Raw genomic sequence first — 18,255 nt, 5'->3', positions numbered from 1 at the left:
CAAGTTGAAAAGGAAGTTTTGGAGTGAGAAACAGAGTTAAGGAAAAGCCATTTATTTCTGCAGAGATCAGTGGAAATGACACAGAGACTTGAAAATATTGTGGAAAGAAGCAGAGTAAATGGTTGGAGACCTTTGAAGTGTTTTTGCCAATGGCAAGACTTCAAGAGTTTGAGCAACTTTTGCTATTAGAGATGGGACTTGAACTCTTAATGACAAGGATTGAGAAGCAGTTTACAATTCTTGCTGATTTTTTAATATATTTCCAGTAATTCCTCTTCCTATTTGCAATATTTCTTGCCAAGCCCAGTAACTTTCACTTCTCCTGTGCCATGGGCTCTTTGAAAGGACCTGAGAACATTCACTCGCGTAACTTTATACTTGCTATCATCATTGTTTTTTTTTAAGAAAGATAAGTTGCAGGCAAGTTGTATGATTTTGATCTGTTTTTATGGAGTTGGAAGGGTGAAGAATTGGTCTATCAAAAAAGTTAAAAATGATGGGGAAGTCCAGGACAATTCGGGCTGCATTTAAAGTTCAGACATCTCTTGCCCACAGTGAATATTTCTTTACTCCCACTTTTTTTAGAAATGTGTCAAAAAGTTATAGAGGTATTGGTGTAGCCCAACCAGGTTTTCACAATGTGTCTTTTCCAAACTTTAAATGGATTCATTTAACTTGTACAGGAAGAAAAGCAAATCTCACCGAGACATCAAGCGCATGCAGTGTGAATGTGTACTCTCAAGGGAGGATCGGGAACGAGGGGAGCAGGCATGTGGTGAAGATTGCCTCAATCGGCTACTCATGATAGAATGGTAAATGCTTTTCTGATGATTATTAAATATCTAAGCCAATGTTGAATTCTTACTCCAGCTCTGGATAGAATATGCTGTTTTTTTGGTAGACAATCAAATGTCAAGAGTAAAACACAAAAGTCTGCAGACACAGTGATTGAAGTGAAAACTCAGCAGGTCAGACAGTATACTTTTTAGAGCAAAGATATATATGATGAATGTCAATGTGGGGGGGAGGGTGGAATTCAGTTAATTGCAATCAGTAGTAGTACTTGGCTCTTGTCCATAGGATGCACAGAATGTTAAGGTGGTCCAAAGCATCCATCTTTCCACATTTTTTTTGTGTTCAGTTGAGAAACCTAGGTCATGAATCAAATCATTTGGTGTTGGACATTATCATAACACAGAAAATGTGGTCAAGAAAATTTAGTAATTGGGTGGTCACGTGATGGAGTAGTGGCTGGTTGGGGAATACCAGCCCTCCGCAGAGAAAGTTGGGGAAAAAACGGCAGAAAAACAGCAGAGAAGTAAAACATAAAAAATTTACAAGATAAAAAGTATAAGAACAATCTGAGGATGGCTCCAAAGAAGGAAAAGACTGCAACAACAAGCAGAGAGGAGATGAAGAAATCACCAGAAAAAAAAGATGAAGGCCTGGGAGCAGGGAGCTCTTCACAAGAGAATGGCCTGATCAGCGAGGCTGGTGAGTGGACAGCTGGGCGGCGACGTCCCTCGAGGTGGTCTGGAATGCTGGCTTGCAGAGCCCAAGAAAGAAATGCCATAGCGAAGACGCCGGCAGCGGGACGCTGCAGTGGCGGCAGGAGAGGCCGCTGAAGAGACATCGACAGAAGAAGGAGCCACGAAATGGAGTTAGAACAAGAAGACGAAGACGAAGATAAAGACTTACAGGAAAAAAATAAAAGGTACAAAACAGAAGCAGTCAATTGATAAGGAGTATTTTGACAGCCAAATAAAGATAATAATGGACACATTGAGGACTGAATTTAATACTATAAAAAAAAGTTACGCAAGAAGCAGATTTAAAAATGCAGAGAATGGAGAAGGCTATGGTAGATGTGAGGAAACTAGTTGATGATGTTGAAGACAGAGGGAAAGCCATGGAAATGGAGGTGAATGAGCTGAGAGAACAACTGGAAGATGGATAGATTTAGAAGACACACGATTTATTAGCCCAAAAAATTGACATTTTAGAGAATTTCAGCAGGCGTAACAATATAAAAATAGTGGGTGTGAAAGAAGGTGAAGAAGGAGCAGATATAAAAAGATTTATAAAAGAATGGATCCCACAGATCTTGAGAGTGGAAAAATTCCAAGCAGAAATAGAAATTGAGAGAGCCACAGAGCATTGGTGCCAAAACCACAACCACATCAGAAATTACGCTCCATACTAATAAAAGTACTACGATATACAACAAGAGAGAAAATATTGGAACTGGCAATGAAAAAAGTGAAAGAAAATAAGGAACCAATGGAGTACAATGGGAAAAAAATACTTTTTTATCCAGATATCAGCTTTGAACTTTTAAAGAAACGAAAGGAGTATAATTTAGCAAGAACGGTATTGTGGAAAAAAGTTTATAACTTTGTGTTGCGACATCCAGCAGTGTTGAAGGTATTAATTCCTGGTGGGCAAAATAGACTGTCTTCAGATCCAGAAGAAGCTCATCGCTTTGCAGACCGATTACCAAATAAGCAACAAGAAGAGCAGAGGAAATATTAAAAGGACTGTTAAGATTATGTGTATATATATATATATATATATATATGTGTGTGTGTGTGTATATATATATATATATGAAAATTAATAGTTTGAACATAGATGTTTAAAGTTTTTTTTAAAAAAAATAGGGCTTTGTTATATTTTTAAGAATAATATATAGGGTTTTCTCTGGGGAAGGGGGAGAATCTACCCACTGCGAAATCTGTTGACGTTTGCAGTCAATATCACAACCAGGTAGAAAAAGGAGTTGTGGTTGTCTTGCGGGATAGCAAGGACAATTCAGAACAAGGGGAGTTAATGTTTTTTTTAAAATAACATTTTTATGATTTTGGGGTTTTTTTATTAGTTGTGTCGTCTAGTAAAGAGTAAGAATAATTTAAAGAGTGATTTTGGAAGAAGGAAGATGGAGGAGTCGAAGAGGAGAGAGGGAGTTGAAAATAGAGGAGTAAGATGAGTACATTGAAGTTTATGACTATTAATATTAATGAAATCCACAATCAAATTAAGGGAAAAAAAGCTACTGACACTACTTAAAAAGGAAAGAATAGACATAGCATTTCTACAAGAAACATATTCAACTGAGTTAGAACACTGCAAGTTGAAGAGAGACTGGATAGGTTATGTAGTGGCATCATCATACAACTCAAAAGCCTGGGGAGTTGCTATATTAGTTGATAAGAATTTGCCAATTAAGATAACGGACCCTGTGGGTAGATACGTAATGATGAAGTGCCAAATTTATTTAGAATTTTGTAACTTGCTGAACATTTATGCACCTAATGAAGATGATCAGGAATTTATGCAGGACATCTTTTACAAGGAGGGGATTTTAATTTTAGCTTTGATCTGTTGATGGATAAAACCGGGAAGATAACAAAAAGAATAATAAAGAAACCAAATTTACATTAAACTTATTGCATGATTTGAAAATAATCGATATATGGAGAAAGCAGCACCCTAAAGAAAGAGATTACTCATATTATTCGCAGGCACAGAACCTATTCTAGAACCGACATATTCTTGTTGTCAGCTCAGATCCAGGGGAGAGTTCAAAAGATGGAATATAAGGCAAGACTTTTATCTGACCACTCACCCTTGTTACTAACAATCGAGTTAGAGGATATTCCACAGAAAACATAGAGATGGAGACTAAACACTATATTGTTAAAAAGGAGAGAATTTTGGGAAAACATTGAACAACAAATCAAAATACATTTTGAGATAAATAGAAATTCAGTAAAAAATTAATTATGAGACTCAATGAAGGCCTTTATTAGGGGACAAATAATTAGTTACATGACTAAGATTAAAAAAGAATATAATCGGGAAATAGAACAGTTGGAAAAAGAGATAATAACTATAGAAAAAGATTTACTGAGAAGGGAAGATAGAGAGAAAAAGAGAGAATTGGCTGAGAAAAAATTAAAATATGAAACATTACAAATGTACAAAGTGGTAAAAAAAATCATGAAAACAAAGCAACGATAATCTGAATTAGGAGAGAAAACCCACATAATATTGGCCTGGCAACTTAAAACAGAACAAGCAAAAAGAACTATCTTAGCAATAAAGGAGAATAAACAATTTCATATAATCCATTAGAGATTAATTAAAATTTTCAAAAATTCTATAAGAAATTGTATCAAACAAAAAATACAGGAAAGAATGACAAAATTGATGAATTTTTTATCAAGCATTGAATTAGCCACAATTACAATTAGAAGACCAAAATAAATTGCTAAAACCCCTTACAACTGTAGAAATAAAAGATACATTAATAACACTACCAAATGACAAAACACAGAGTTTTATAAGGTATTTAGTAATCTATTCATTCAGCCCCTTTTAGAGGTAACAAAACAAGTGGAAGAGACCTAGAATTTGCCTAAATCATGTAAAATGGCAATAATTACAGTAATTCCACAAACAGGAAAAGACCCACTGTCAATGGCGTCATATAGACCAATATCTTTGCTAAATACAGATTATAAACTAATTGCAAAACTACTAGCAAATAGATTGGCAGACTGTGTACCAAAATTAGTGAAGCTAAATCAGACAGGATTTGTTAAAAATAGAACAACAGCAGATAATGTCTGTAAATTTATTAATTTAATCCATACAGCACAAATAAATGAAACGCCATCTGTGGGAGTTACTCTAGATGCAGAGAAAGCTTTCAACGGGGTGGAATGGAATTATCTATTTAAAGTCTTACAGAAATTCAAATTACGGGAAAATTTTATTAATTGGATTCCTTTGGCTTTGCTTCGCGGACGAAGATTTATGGAGGGGGTAAAAAGTCCACGTCAGCTGCAGGCTCGTTTGTGGTTGACAAGTCCGGTGCGGGACAGGCAGACACGACTGCAGCGGTTGCAAGGGAAAATTGGTTGGTTGGGGTTGGGTGTTGGGTTTTTCCTCCTTTGCCTTTTGTCAGTGAGGTGGGCTCTGCGGTCTTCTTCAAAGGAGGCTGCTGCCCGCCAAACTGTGAGGCGCCAAGATGCACGGTTTGAGGCGTTATCAGCCCACTGGCGGTGGTCAATGTGGCAGGCACCAAGAGATTTCTTTAGGCAGTCCTTGTACCTTTTCTTTGATGCACCTCTGTCACGGTGGCCAGTGGAGAGCTCGCCATATAATATGATCTTGGGAAGGCGATGGTCCTCCATTCTGGAGACGTGACCCATCCAGCGCAGCTGGATCTTCAGCAGCGTGGACTCGATGCTGTCGACCTCTGCCATCTCGAGTACCTCGAGGTTAGGGGTGTAAGCGCTCCAATGGATGTTGAGGATGGAGCGGAGACAACGCTGGTGGAAGCGTTCTAGGAGCCGTAGGTGGTGCCGGTAGAGGACCCATGATTCGGAGCCGAACAGGAGTGTGGGTATGACAACGGCTCTGTATACGCTTATCTTTGTGAGGTTTTTCAGTTGGTTGTTTTTCCACCCCAACAATGAAGACGCTGTTACCCCAACAATGAAGACGCTGTTTACATCCGGTACCGCACGGATGGCAGTCTCTTCAATCTGAGGCGCCTGCAAGCTCACACCAAGACACAAGAGAAACTTGTCCGTGAACTACTCTTTGCAGATGATGCCGCTTTAGTTGCCCATTCAGAGCCAGCTCTTCAGCGCTTGACGTCCTGCTTTGCGGAAACTGCCAAAATGTTTGGCCTGGAAGTCAGCCTGAAGAAAACTGAGGTCCTCCATCAGCCAGCTCCCCACCATGACTACCAGCCCCCCCACATCTCCATCGGGCACACAAAACTCAAAACGGTCAACCAGTTTACCTATCTCGGCTGCACCATTTCATCAGATGCAAGGATCGACAATGAGATAGACAACAGACTCGCCAAGGCAAATAGCGCCTTTGGAAGTAATTGGATTAGAGCACTATATAATTGACCTTTGGCAAAAATAGTAACAAATGGATATGTTTCAGATCACTTTAAATTGAGTAGGTCAACTAGGCAGGGATGCCCATTATCACCTTCCCTGTTTGCTTTGGTTATAGAACCATTAGCAGATTTGATAAGAAAGGATCCTATGATAGAAGGAATAAAAGTAAAAGAGAAAGCATTTAAAATTAGCATATTTGCAGACAATATCATAGTATATTTAACAGACCCAGATAAATCAATAAAAAGGTTATATTTGAAATTGAAAGAATATGGAGAGATATCAGGATACAAGGTTAATATTAATAAAAGTGAAGTGAATGAAGTCGATTATACAAAATGTAAAAAGGAATCCCCTTTTAAATGGCAATCACAGGTTATACATTACCTTGGTATCAGCATAGATAATAATTTAAATCATTTGTATAAATTAAACTATCAACCGTAAATAAGAAAAATACAGGAAGATTTAGATACATGGAAAGATTTACCATTAACTCTAATAGGAAGCTCTTTCAGGTGGCCAGAATACCCTGATGTAAAGCCGCATATTCTACCCCTATGCAGCTGAAAAAGCCTGACGCACCTCCGAGGTGCACTCACCAACCCTCCTCCGGGAGAGATAATCTGCAGTTTGCTGAAGTCCCCTGACGCAGCTGAATGCAGTTGTCTGAAAGTGGCTGCTAAGGGGCGGTCTGATGACACTATCAGCTGGCAACCCAACTCCCTGCTGCCTGATAGCCTCCTGCCACACGACATGACAGCCCCCCTCCCCGCTGCCCCTGCCCCAACATCCCCGATAAGCCAGGGTCTATCAAGCAACATGGAGGGGGGCTGTCGGGCAGCGGGAAAGGGTCGGCCGTCGGGGGTCAGCCGGTGTGGGCTGGCTGCTCCTGCACTGGGGCCGCTCTCTGCTGCTCAAAATGCGGCATAGTAATGGCGGTCTTCCCTATCCATAAACTTCCACGCAGCTGAAACTGCGTGGGAAACACAGCGGTTCCATCTGCATGTGGGATTATGGGTAGGGAAGATGGCATTGCTATGCCACATATTTATGATGGGTGGCACCAGTCACCCCGCCTCCTTCAGATGCGGAGGCGCAACAAGGTGCCCCTGGAAAAACAGGCCCTTTCAGGTGGGCTGTGGCAGCCTTTTAGGGCTGCCACCTGAAAGGTGAGTCTTCAGGCTGGGATCGCTCCTGCAGCCACCCTCAAGGCGGAGGATGCACCTGAAAGCGGCTAGGGAAAATAAACTGCATCAAGATGAATATATTTCCACGGATACAATATTTGTTCCAATTGTTAACAATTCCCTCAACGGGAATTTTTTGAGAGACTGAATAAATTAATAAGAAAATTTTTATGGAAGGGCAAAAAAGCAGGAGTGGCTTTGGAAAAATTACCATGGATGTATAAACAAGGAGGATTGCAGCTTCCAAGTTTTAAAAATTATTACAGGGCAGCAGTTAAGATATCTATCAGAATTTTACCACATGGGAGAAAAACCGGATTGGCTTGAGATAGAATTATAAAAACTAGGAGAAAAAGTCCTGGAGAATTTACTGTATAAATGGGATGAGAAACTGGTGCAACACAACAATTCACCAGTACTACATCATATACTAAAAACATGGAAGAGAATACATCTGGAGTGAAAGATGATAAATTATCAAAAATGCTATTGACGGAAAACCCATTAATTCTTTTCACAAAAGACCATTTATTTTTTAAAGAATGGGCTAGAAAAGGAATTAAAAGAATAAAAGATTGCTTTTTGGGAAACAATTTATTAACATTTGAACAATTAAAAGACAAATACGGAATATCACACGGAACAATATTTTCATACTATCGGTTGAAAATTTATTTAAAATTAAAATTGGGAACTAGTCTAAGATTACCTGAGAATAGCTGCTATGAATTCTTAATTACGGATACCGCAATAGTAAAAAAAATTATGACAAACATGTATAACAAATTGCAATACAAGGAAAATGAAGCAATTTATAAAACCAAACAAGGTTGGGAAAAAGATTTAAATATATGAATAAAGAACAAAATATGGGAGGAACTATGCACAGGAACCATGAGTAATACAATATAATTGGTTACATAGACTATATGTTACACCTCAAAAGTTAAAAGAGTGGAACCCAACAATGTCAGATAGAAGCTTCCATTGTAAACAAGAAATTGGAACAACATTACACGCAATTTGCACATGTAAAAAAGTGAAGACCTTTTGGGAGGATTTAAATTTAATATTAAATAGAATTACAAAAAAATAAGATACTAAAAGATCCAGAAATCTTTCTGTTAAACAATATAAAAGATAAAGAATTAGGCTTAAAATTAGACAGAGCCCAAAAAAGACACAGCCGCAAAAAAGTGCATAATGACAAAGTGGAAAACAGAGGTCATCTTAAAAATACAACAATGGCACATAGAAATGAATGTGTATTCCATTTTTTAAAAATTACTTACAATCTAAAAGACAAACATACTTTATTTGAACAAATTTGGGAACCATACAAAGAATATATTAGAAACCTCCAACTCTTAAATTGAAAAGGGTATAAACACGACAATATTTAAATATGGAATTTTGGACATGTTTTCTTTTCTTCTTTTGTATTCTTCTATTGTTTATTTTTTTGTTTTTTTTCTTTATTTCTTACTTTACATTGGGGGTAGGAAGGAGGGAAAATAAATGAAAATGTCACTGTATATTTTAATGATGAATATTTCTATAATTGATATGATTATGGTGAAGTGATAAAAAAATTATTTTAAAAAACTTAGTAATTAAGATATTTCAATTATTGGATTTGGAGGCTATCAAATGGGCAGGAAAAAGGGATAGAATGACTCTGTTTTCAAGACTTGAAAGTGAGTGTCTGAGTCAAACCACAATCAGTTTCAACTGTTAAGATTGAAAATCTTGGGAGTAACAAGAAAAGAAAGTTAAGAACTGTACATATAATGCAAGATGAGATGAAGCAAGCTATGATGCCTGAATTGATAAAAGCTTTGTTCTTGCTCACTTTTCCCAGAAATGAATTGTTAGATGAGCCACTCCAGATAGAAGAACCAGAGTCGCCTTAAATATGCAAACGGTGAAAATTTGGAGGAACTCAGCAGGCCAGGCACCATCCATGGAGAGAAATGTGGTGAAACATGAAAGTCTGCAGTTGCTGTGATTGTTGTAAAAACAGAGATGCTGGAGGAACTCATTTGGTCTCGCAGCATCCATACGAGGTAAAGAAATATTACTGATGTTTTGGGCCTGAGCTCTTCCCCAAGGTCTCTTTTTTTTTTCACTCATACCTTGATCAAGGGCTCAGGCCCAAAATGTCAGTAATATATTTTTACCTCCTATGGACGCTACAAGATTAGCTGAGTTCCTCCAGCATCTCTGTTTTTACTCCGTGAAGAGAAATGTTCAGTCAGTGTTTTGGATCAGGACCCTTTATCTCTCCATGGATGCTGCCTGATCCAGCTTTTTGTTTGCTGTAGGTTCCAGCATCTATTGTTCTTGTTTTTCTTTTCTTGTATGTTCCTGGCCTTTATAGAACAATGCTACACCTTGTTTGTGGAGGTAATTAACTGCCCAGAGTGAAGGAGGAATCAAAGCTAATGAGGAAAACTGCAGAAAATGGGATTTATTGGTTAGATTTTTTAAAAGCTCTAACCCTGCCGTAATTATGAGACCTCCATCTGTGGAAGAAATTGGAATTCTAGTTGAGGTCAATGTAAAACGAGATTCATTTCGTGCAGAATTTGCCAAGAAGTAGGTTGTGATCATTGTGAGATGAAGATATTGTACCATCTTTTGAAAGTAATGATTTCCTTTTAGCCCATTTAAGGATACTTGCTAAGATTTACTGGTAAACCATAAAGTATTTTTAGAAGAATAAGATGGTGTGCTGTGTCAAGAAGGTATAGAGATATTCAGGGACATGCATATAATGAAAGTTTCAAAGGAATGTTCAAACATGGGGAATAAGAGGAGAGGTAACTGCTTAATTCACTTACTGATCCATGTTGAATGTATCTGAGGAAAAATTGATTTCGTGCATCTTTTTGCAATAACATCAGATATTTGTTCTTGCTTTTCTCAGTTCCTCAAGGTGCCTGCATGGGGAGTACTGTACAAACCGGAGGTTTCAGAGGCGGCAGTATGCAGATGTGGAAGTCATCCTGACTGAGAGAAAAGGCTGGGGCCTTCGAGCAGATAAAGAGTTGTCAGTGTGAGTGAAACTTGTTATCATTGGACACCATCACTCCTTCCATCATTCCACCCCCAGCCTGTGGGAGATGTCCTTTCCAGAACATAATGGTTCTCTGGCCTGCATGCGGTCTCAGGCCTTGAGGTGGGCTCTTCAGCCATAAGGCCACACTAAGCTGCTTAACATTCCATTACACACAGATATATTAATAGACAAGAGATACTAAATAGAATTCTTTTTGTCTTCCTCATCCTACCGTCCACTTCTTTTCTTCACCCCAAGTTCAAGATTGCTAAAGTCAATAATGGAACTTCATTTGCTGCAGAAGAAGAAATTAATTAACTCCATTTGTATTGGAAATGGAACTAGTTCATATTTACATTCTGTACCAACTGATTTCATTAAGAGGGATATCATAACTTCCTCATAAACTATTCCTCCAAGTAAATATGCAAAAGTGCTTGAGAAATTCAACAGATCAGGTACCAGCTATAGGAAGTTATGGGTAACCAATGGTTTAGACATAGCCCTTCATCAAGGTATCAGCAAAAAGCAGGCAGGTGCCTGAATGAAAAGATGGGGGGAGAAGTGAGGAAGGGGCATGGAGTGGAGCACAGGCTAACTAGTAAGAGGTCATAGGTGGATATGCTTGGGAGGGGTAGCTCTCTGAATGGAGAGGGAAGGGGTTGGGAGTTGAAGGTAAAGAGACTGAGGGATAGGAAAGGGGAAAGAGAGAGAGAGAGGGGAAAGATTTAACAGAGGCAGCATTTCATTTGATTTGTTCAGTGGCTGGGATGTCAAGTGCCTGAGAGGGCCCTGGCAAGGTTTGCCACTTTCTGCACCCTTCTGTATTCCAGGACAATTGAATTTCCAAACTAGGCTGTGATGCAACCAATCAGTAGACTTTCCACAGTACACCGGGAAAAGTTTGATCAAGTATTTTGCGACATGTAGAATCTCATGACTCATCAGAGGGTAGAGGGTGTATCTTCTTCATAGTTGCTTTTGTATGCAGAGCCCAGGAGAGATCCTCCAATATTTGGATGCCCAGGAACTTGAAGCTACTAACCCTCTTCACCATAATCCTGTCAATGGTGCATGGTCCCTAGGCCTCCCCTTCCCAAAGTCCTCAATAAACTCCTTGAGATTGTAGTCAAGTTTCAGGTATTGATTGTGAGGGGAGTATGGAAATGAAGTGCTATTGTAATAAAGGTGGGCCGTGTCTTTGCAGGAATAGCTTTGTCCTGGAGTATTGTGGAGAAGTGCTGGACCACAAGGAATTCAAAACCCGAGTTAAGGAATATGCCCGTAATAAGAACATCCATTACTACTTTATGGCACTGAAAAATGATGAGGTGAGAAAATGATTCATGTGATTTGTGATTCAAAGCCCCTGGCCTTTCTCCATTTGGTGAACATTGGCTCACTGAAGGAATTTTTCCCTTATTTACGTATCCTTTTGATTCTGCCCTATGTGAAGCTGTGAATCAAATATTAATTTTCCCTTTTAAAAGCCAATGAAGATCCTCGTTCTGCCACCGTTTCTGAATAGAGTATTTCAGGATCCAATAATCTTATTTGTTTAAAAATAAATTCTCCAATTTCTCTATTCATTCTTCTGTTACATGTTTCAATATATTGTCAACTCGATACTTAATTGTCCAAGTGACAGGAGCCATCTTTATGCATTCAGGTCAATAGCTGCATAATCCAGACGAGAGTAACTCTCAGCCTTCTTGCTGGGCAATCTAGTTTGACTGTTTTTACGCACTATTCAGTGCTACAACCCAAAATGCCAACTCCAGGATGAGACATGAAACCTGAACCCCATCAAAGAAATGTAAAAGATTATGTAACATTGATGAGATGAAGAGGAGCATGATTCTCCTTATGTTCTTATTGCTGTTTGGGGATTCTTACAACATAACAGGCCCTTCAGCCCACATGTCTGTGCTGTACATGATATCCAAATCAAACAAAAAATCTGCTGCTTGCACCTGGTAGATATCCCTCCATCCTCTTCATTTTCATTTTTTAGAAGCTACTATTGTACCTGCTTCCATCACTATTCCTGTAATCCTGTTCCAGGCACCTACCAATCTCTGTAAAATATTTGCCCAGCTCATCTCCCTTAAACTTCCTCCTCTCACTTTAAGCTCATGTTCTCTAGTGTGTGATCCTTTTGACCTGGGGTAAAGACTCTGACTCTATCATTGCCTCTCGTGATTTTGTGCAACTCACCATGACTACTATTTATTAAGAATATTTATGTACATGTATAACGTGTTTTTGTATTGTTTGTATGTGTCTTATGGCTGTACACGTGTTTTGCACTGCACTATGGTCCAGAGAACACTATTTCATCGGGTTGTAATGATACAATTGGATGACAATAAACTTGAACTATATGCTTCTATCAGATGGCCTATCAGCTTCCTTCTCTCCAGAGAAATCAAACCACATTTGTCGAATTGCTTTGTCTACTCACCCCTCTAAACTATAAAACATCCTGGTAAATCTGTGCCCTTTCCAAAGCCTCCACATCCCTCCTCAGAAATGCACACCGAATTCCAAATATGGCTTAACCAAAGCTTTGTATAGTTGCAACATGACTTCTTTACTTTTATATTCAATGCCTGCCTAATGAAGCTATGTATACCATATGTCTTCTTTACTACCCTATCTACTTGCATGGTCACTTTCAATCAGTTATTAGCCTGGACATCTAGATTCCTCTGCAAACTTTAAAGAGCTTGACACCATTAACTGTATACTTCCATTGGACCTCCCGAAATGCAATGCCTCACACCCATCCAGATGAAACTCCATCTGCCATTTCTCAGTAGCTGATCTATATCCTGTTGTATTCTTTACATTATCCACAACTTCACCAACCTTTGTACTATTTGCTAACCCACTCAACTATTTTCCATCCAGGTCATTTATGTATATCATTAAAAAACAGGAGTCCCAACACTGATTCCTGCAGAATAATATTTGTTACAGGCCTGCAGCCCAATTACCAGTCTTCTATCACTAACCGCTTTTTCTTATGAAGTAGCCAATTGCATATCCAAACTATCAGCTCACCATGAATCCAATACATCTGCAGCTTCTGAAACAATGTTGCGTGAAAGACCTCATCTAATGTCTCACTGAAGTCCATGTGGATAACATTCACTCTCCTACCCTTGTCGATCACCTCTGTCACTTCCTCAAAAAATTCATTCAAATTAGTAACATATGACCTACCCCTTACAAAGCCATGTTGACTGTCCGTAATCTGACCATGACTTGCTAAATGTGCATAAGTCCTCTCCCTAAGTATCCTTTTCAGTAGTTTCTCTACCCCTGATGTGAAGTTTACTGGTGTATAATTTCCTGGGTTATCCTTTTCGCTTTTTGAAAAAAAAGGTACAACATTAGCTCCTCTCCAGTCTTCTGCCATTAGTCGAGGCCCCAGCAATCTCTCCACTCATCCCTTTCAATAAGTGTGGATATATCCCATCATGCCCAGGGGTGTCCACAATGCTCCTCAAAAGCCCCAACTCCACTTCTTTCTTGATCTCAAAATGCCCAACACATGAGCAAATTCCACATTATGCTCCCTTCCAATCTCCATATATTTCTCCTTGATGAACACTGATACAAAATATTCATTTAGTATCTCTCCCATATCCTCTAACTCCAAATATAAATTCCCTTCTTTGTCCTTCAGTGGTCCAATCCTCTCCCTAGTTATCCTCTTGTTCTTAATGTAAGTGTAACATGGGATTTTCTTTAATCCTGCTCATTTAGAACATTTCATGGCCTCTTTTTGCCTTTCTAATGCCCTGCTTTAGCACTTGCCTCTAATCTTTACATTCTTCCAGGGCTCAGTCGTCTGATTGTAGCTTTCTGAAACTTGCATATATATCCTTTTTTCTTTGTTACTAAGTTCATGACCTCTGCTGTCATTTTGCCATCCTTCTTCCTGTTTTGCAACTTTCCATAATCTGTCTACATATCTGTTCCACCACCTCCTGGTAGCTATTAGGCCCTCTCAGAGTGATTGTACATTTCTTATTTCTACCCACTCTGCCTCTGTAGATGAGCCCACAATTAGACCCTCTCTGAATGCAGTCACAACACTCCCTGATTAGGAATGCTATACCTCCTCTTCACAAGATTATAGGAGCAGAAGTAAGCCTGTTGGCCTATCAAGTCTGCTCTGCCATTCTAATCGTGAACTGATCCATCCTCCTACTTAGGTCCACTCCCTGGCTTTCTACCCATAACCCTTTCATTCCTGGTATAATTCTAGTAAATCTTCTCTGAGCTCAAAACTGTACACAGTTCTCTAAGTGAAGTCCCACGAGTGCTTTCTAGAGCCTCAACATTACATCCCTGCTCTTGTATATTATTCCCCTAGAAATGAATGCCAACGTTGCATTCACTTTCTTCACCACAGACTCAGCCTGGGGGTTCATCTTTGGGTATCCTGCATGAGGACTCCAAGTCTCTTTGCACCTCGGAATTTTAAATTTTCTCCCCATCTAAATAATAGTCCATCTATTTCTTCTACCAAAGTGCTTGGCCATATACTTTCCAACATAATCTAACCAAGTCTCTTTACAGGCTTTCGATATCCTCCGCGCCACCTGACCTACCACCTATTTTGATATCATCTGCAAATTTAGCCACAAAGCCATCTATTCCATAATCCAAATCATTTGTTTACACCCTAAGAAGCAGCCCAAACATCTGATGTTTGCAATCTTCAGTCCACTAGAACGATGTCAGAATCCATTGATTCCTGGAAGATCATTACCAATGGCTCCACAATCTTTAGAGCTTCTTCCTTCAGAACTTGAGGGTGCATTCCATCCGGTCCAGGAGATATATCTACACTTGGACCTCCCATGTAGTTCCCTAGTACCTTCTATCTCGTGATTTTGACTGCATTCACTTCTCTTTGCAGAGAATCCGGTATGCTACAGTGAAGACTGATCCCGAATATTCATTCAATTCCTCTGCCATCTCCTTGTATCCCGTTACAATTTCTGCAGTGTTGTTTTCTATCAGTTATATATTTACTTTGTCATTCTTTTATACTTTATGCATTTAAAAAAGCTTTTAGTATTCTCTTTGATATTATTTGCTAACGTCCTTTCATAATTCAATTTTTCCTTCCTAATCACCTTCTTAATTGTCTTCTCTGTTTTAAAGTTTCCCAGTCCTCCATCTTCCCTTTTATTTTTGCTTCCTTGTATGCCCCCTCTCTTTTGCTCTTACTTTGGCTTTAACTTCCCTCATCAGCCACAATTGTCTCATTTTTCCATTTGCAAATTTTTTTTTTGTATATATCTGCCCTGCACTTTCCTCGGTTCTTGCAAAAACTGATTTGCTGTCTTCCCCATTAGTGTGCTTTTCCAATTGACTTTGGCCAGTTCCTCTCTCATATGACTAACTTCCTCTTCTCCAATGAACTACCGACACATCAGACTTCAGCCTCACTTTTACGTATTTCAAAGTGAACTCAATCAAATTGTGATCATTGCCTCTTAAGGGTCACTAATCATGTCTGGTTCATTATACTGCACCCAATGCAGAATAACAACTTCCCTGGTGAGCTCATCAACAAGCTGCTTCAAAAACCATCCCATAATTTTTCCATAAACTCTCTCTCATACCGACCTGACCTTCCCAGGTTAACATCACCCATGATTATCATAAGGGTGTCCTTCTGACATGCTTTATCTATTTTCCAGTTGCATTTTAAAATCCACATCCTAGTTGCTGTTTGGACTCCTGTATATAACTGTATTAGTATCCTTTTACCATTTCTTAACTCAACCCTTAAGGACTCTACCTCTTAACATCCTATGTTCCTTCTTTCCAAAGATTTAATATTGTTGTTTACCAGCAGAGCCACGCTGCCCCCTCTGCTTACTCACCTACCCTATGTTCAGCTCCCAATAACATCCATTCTTTAGTCATAACTTAGTAATGGCCACAACATCATACTCTCCAATCTGTAGCTATACAGTAGGATCATCCACCTTGTTTCTAATGCTGTGTGCGTTTTAAGTATAATACCTTCAGGCCAGTTTCTGTCATCCCTCTGGCTATTATTTTTGCTGCATGCTATCTTTGCTTTACTGGTGTTTTCCCCTTCTTCAGTCGTAGTGCTCAGCTTCCCATCCCTCTGCTAAATTACCTCCTTTTCTCTTCTGTCCAACACAACAAAACCCGATAGGTTGCCAAATCTGTCTCTCTTGCAGCCATGTCTCTGTAATTGCCACAACATCATAATTCCAAAACTGATCCAGGCTCTAAGTTCAAAAACCTTGCCCGCTATACACCTTGTATTAAATAAATACATTTCAGCTTCTCCGTATTTCTATGATCATTTGCCATTCAGGTCCTTTTCAGGCTTGCTTACCCAAGCATCCTCTCAACTCCATTTGTGGCTGTGCTGCTCAACTTCCCACCCTCCTGCCACTCTAGTTGAAGTGCTCCCCAGTAGCACTAGCAAACCTCCCTGCAAGTATATTGGTCCCCTCCAGTTCAGCTGCAAGCACTTGAACAGGCCCCACTTCTGCCTGGAACAGAGCCCTGGAATCCTTGCTGCTGTACCAGCTCATTAGCCATATATTAAACTGCACAGTTAGGATGTCAATCAGGGCAGAGGTTTTCTCCTACAGAATTTGGGATACATCTAGTGTCTCTGGGGACTACATCAATGGGATGCATGTCTTGTTGCAACTCGTCAATGAATGTGTTTTGGAGCTAGATGATCATAGTGCCATCTGAGGCAAGAAAAGTCATAGATTACAGTTGTTGTAATGTGGCCACGCCCAAGGTACATGCTGAAGGAAGCTTGGTGACCACTAGGAAAAATACAAGGACAAAGTCCCCCGTGCCTTTCCCATCAGTAACAAGTATACTACTTTGGATACTGCTGAGGGAGGAGGACAGGGTAAAGGAGGATAGTGGTGGGAGACTCCATAGTCAAGAGCATAGATAGATATTTCTCTGGCAGCACTCCAGGATAATGTGTTGCTTCCTTGCTGCCAGGATCCAGGATGTCTCTGAGCAGGTACGGAACATTCTGCAGCAAGGGCGTGAGGAAGAGTACCTGGAGGTCATTGGTAGGAATGGAAATGTGGATCTACAGAATGAGTTCAGGGAGCAAGGAAGTAACTTGAAAAACAGAACTTCCAAGGTTGTAATTCTGGGATTACTACCCGTGCCACATGCTAGTGAAGTAATAAACAAGAAGACAGGGAAGAATCTTACAATGTGGAGTATTTTCCAACAGTACTGTGAGTACTCTTCAGTAGATCATAATTTTCTGTGAAGGATTGTGAGATGTTTGTCAGGGCATGGGAAATTATCCTCAAAAGACACAGCAGAAATGTGTTTAGGGACCACATTCATGGGGTTCTGGATAGGTTTGTCACACTGAGACCAGAAAAGGATGGTAAGGTAATGGTTGATAAGAGAAGTGGAATATTTAGTCAAGAGGAAGAACAAAGCAGGCATAAGGTTTAGGGAGTAAAAATCAGGCAGGCTCTTGAGAATTGTAAGGTAGCTACGAAGGAACTTAAGAAAGGACAGGAGAGTTAGAAGGGGACACGAGAAGTCCTTGAGAAGAAGGATTAAGGAAAACCAAAGGGGTTCTTGTACAAAGAACATGAGGATGCTTAGACTAAGGGTATGATCACTCAGGAATAAAGTAGGAAACATGTCCCTGCAGGTGAAGTAGGTAGGGGAGGTCCTTAATGAATACTTTGCTTCAGTGCTCACCAGGGAGAGATCAGCATGTGTTGGAGCTACTGAAAAATGTTAGGATAGATGTCTCAGGGGCTAAATGAGATAGTTACTCTCATTGCTGCAGTCAGAAGTTTCCACCTGCTTTCAAAGGCATCAATGATCCTGGTGCCCAAGAAGAGCAGAGTGAGCTGCCTCAACAACTATCGTCTAGTAGCCCTAACATCTTCTATGAGAGGTTGGTAATGGCCAGAATTAACACATATCTATCACAACCACTCTACAGCAGACGCAATATCGCTAGCTCTCCCCGCAGCTCTGGATCATCTCGAGAACAGCAACATGCATA

At 39.6% G+C, this 18,255-nt stretch overlaps 1 protein-coding gene across 1 annotated transcript in view; it reads left to right on the top strand.

Moving 5' to 3' along the window:
• setd2 (SET domain containing 2, histone lysine methyltransferase) overlaps nucleotides 1-18,255 on the top strand; it is a 138,067-nt gene that overhangs the window by 58,411 nt on the left and 61,401 nt on the right. Inside the window, exons 5-7 of the mRNA XM_069922090.1 lie at nucleotides 684-812; nucleotides 10,044-10,172; nucleotides 11,383-11,506. Of these exons, the coding sequence (XP_069778191.1) occupies nucleotides 684-812; nucleotides 10,044-10,172; nucleotides 11,383-11,506 (382 nt within the window). The remainder of the gene's footprint in view (nucleotides 1-683; nucleotides 813-10,043; nucleotides 10,173-11,382; nucleotides 11,507-18,255) is intronic.

The sequence above is a fragment of the Narcine bancroftii genome, chromosome 2 (assembly GCF_036971445.1).
Source record: "Narcine bancroftii isolate sNarBan1 chromosome 2, sNarBan1.hap1, whole genome shotgun sequence".
Lineage (NCBI taxonomy): Eukaryota > Metazoa > Chordata > Chondrichthyes > Torpediniformes > Narcinidae > Narcine > Narcine bancroftii.
Note: the sequence above shows the minus strand (reverse complement) of the source record. Positions and strands in the feature narration are given on the sequence as shown.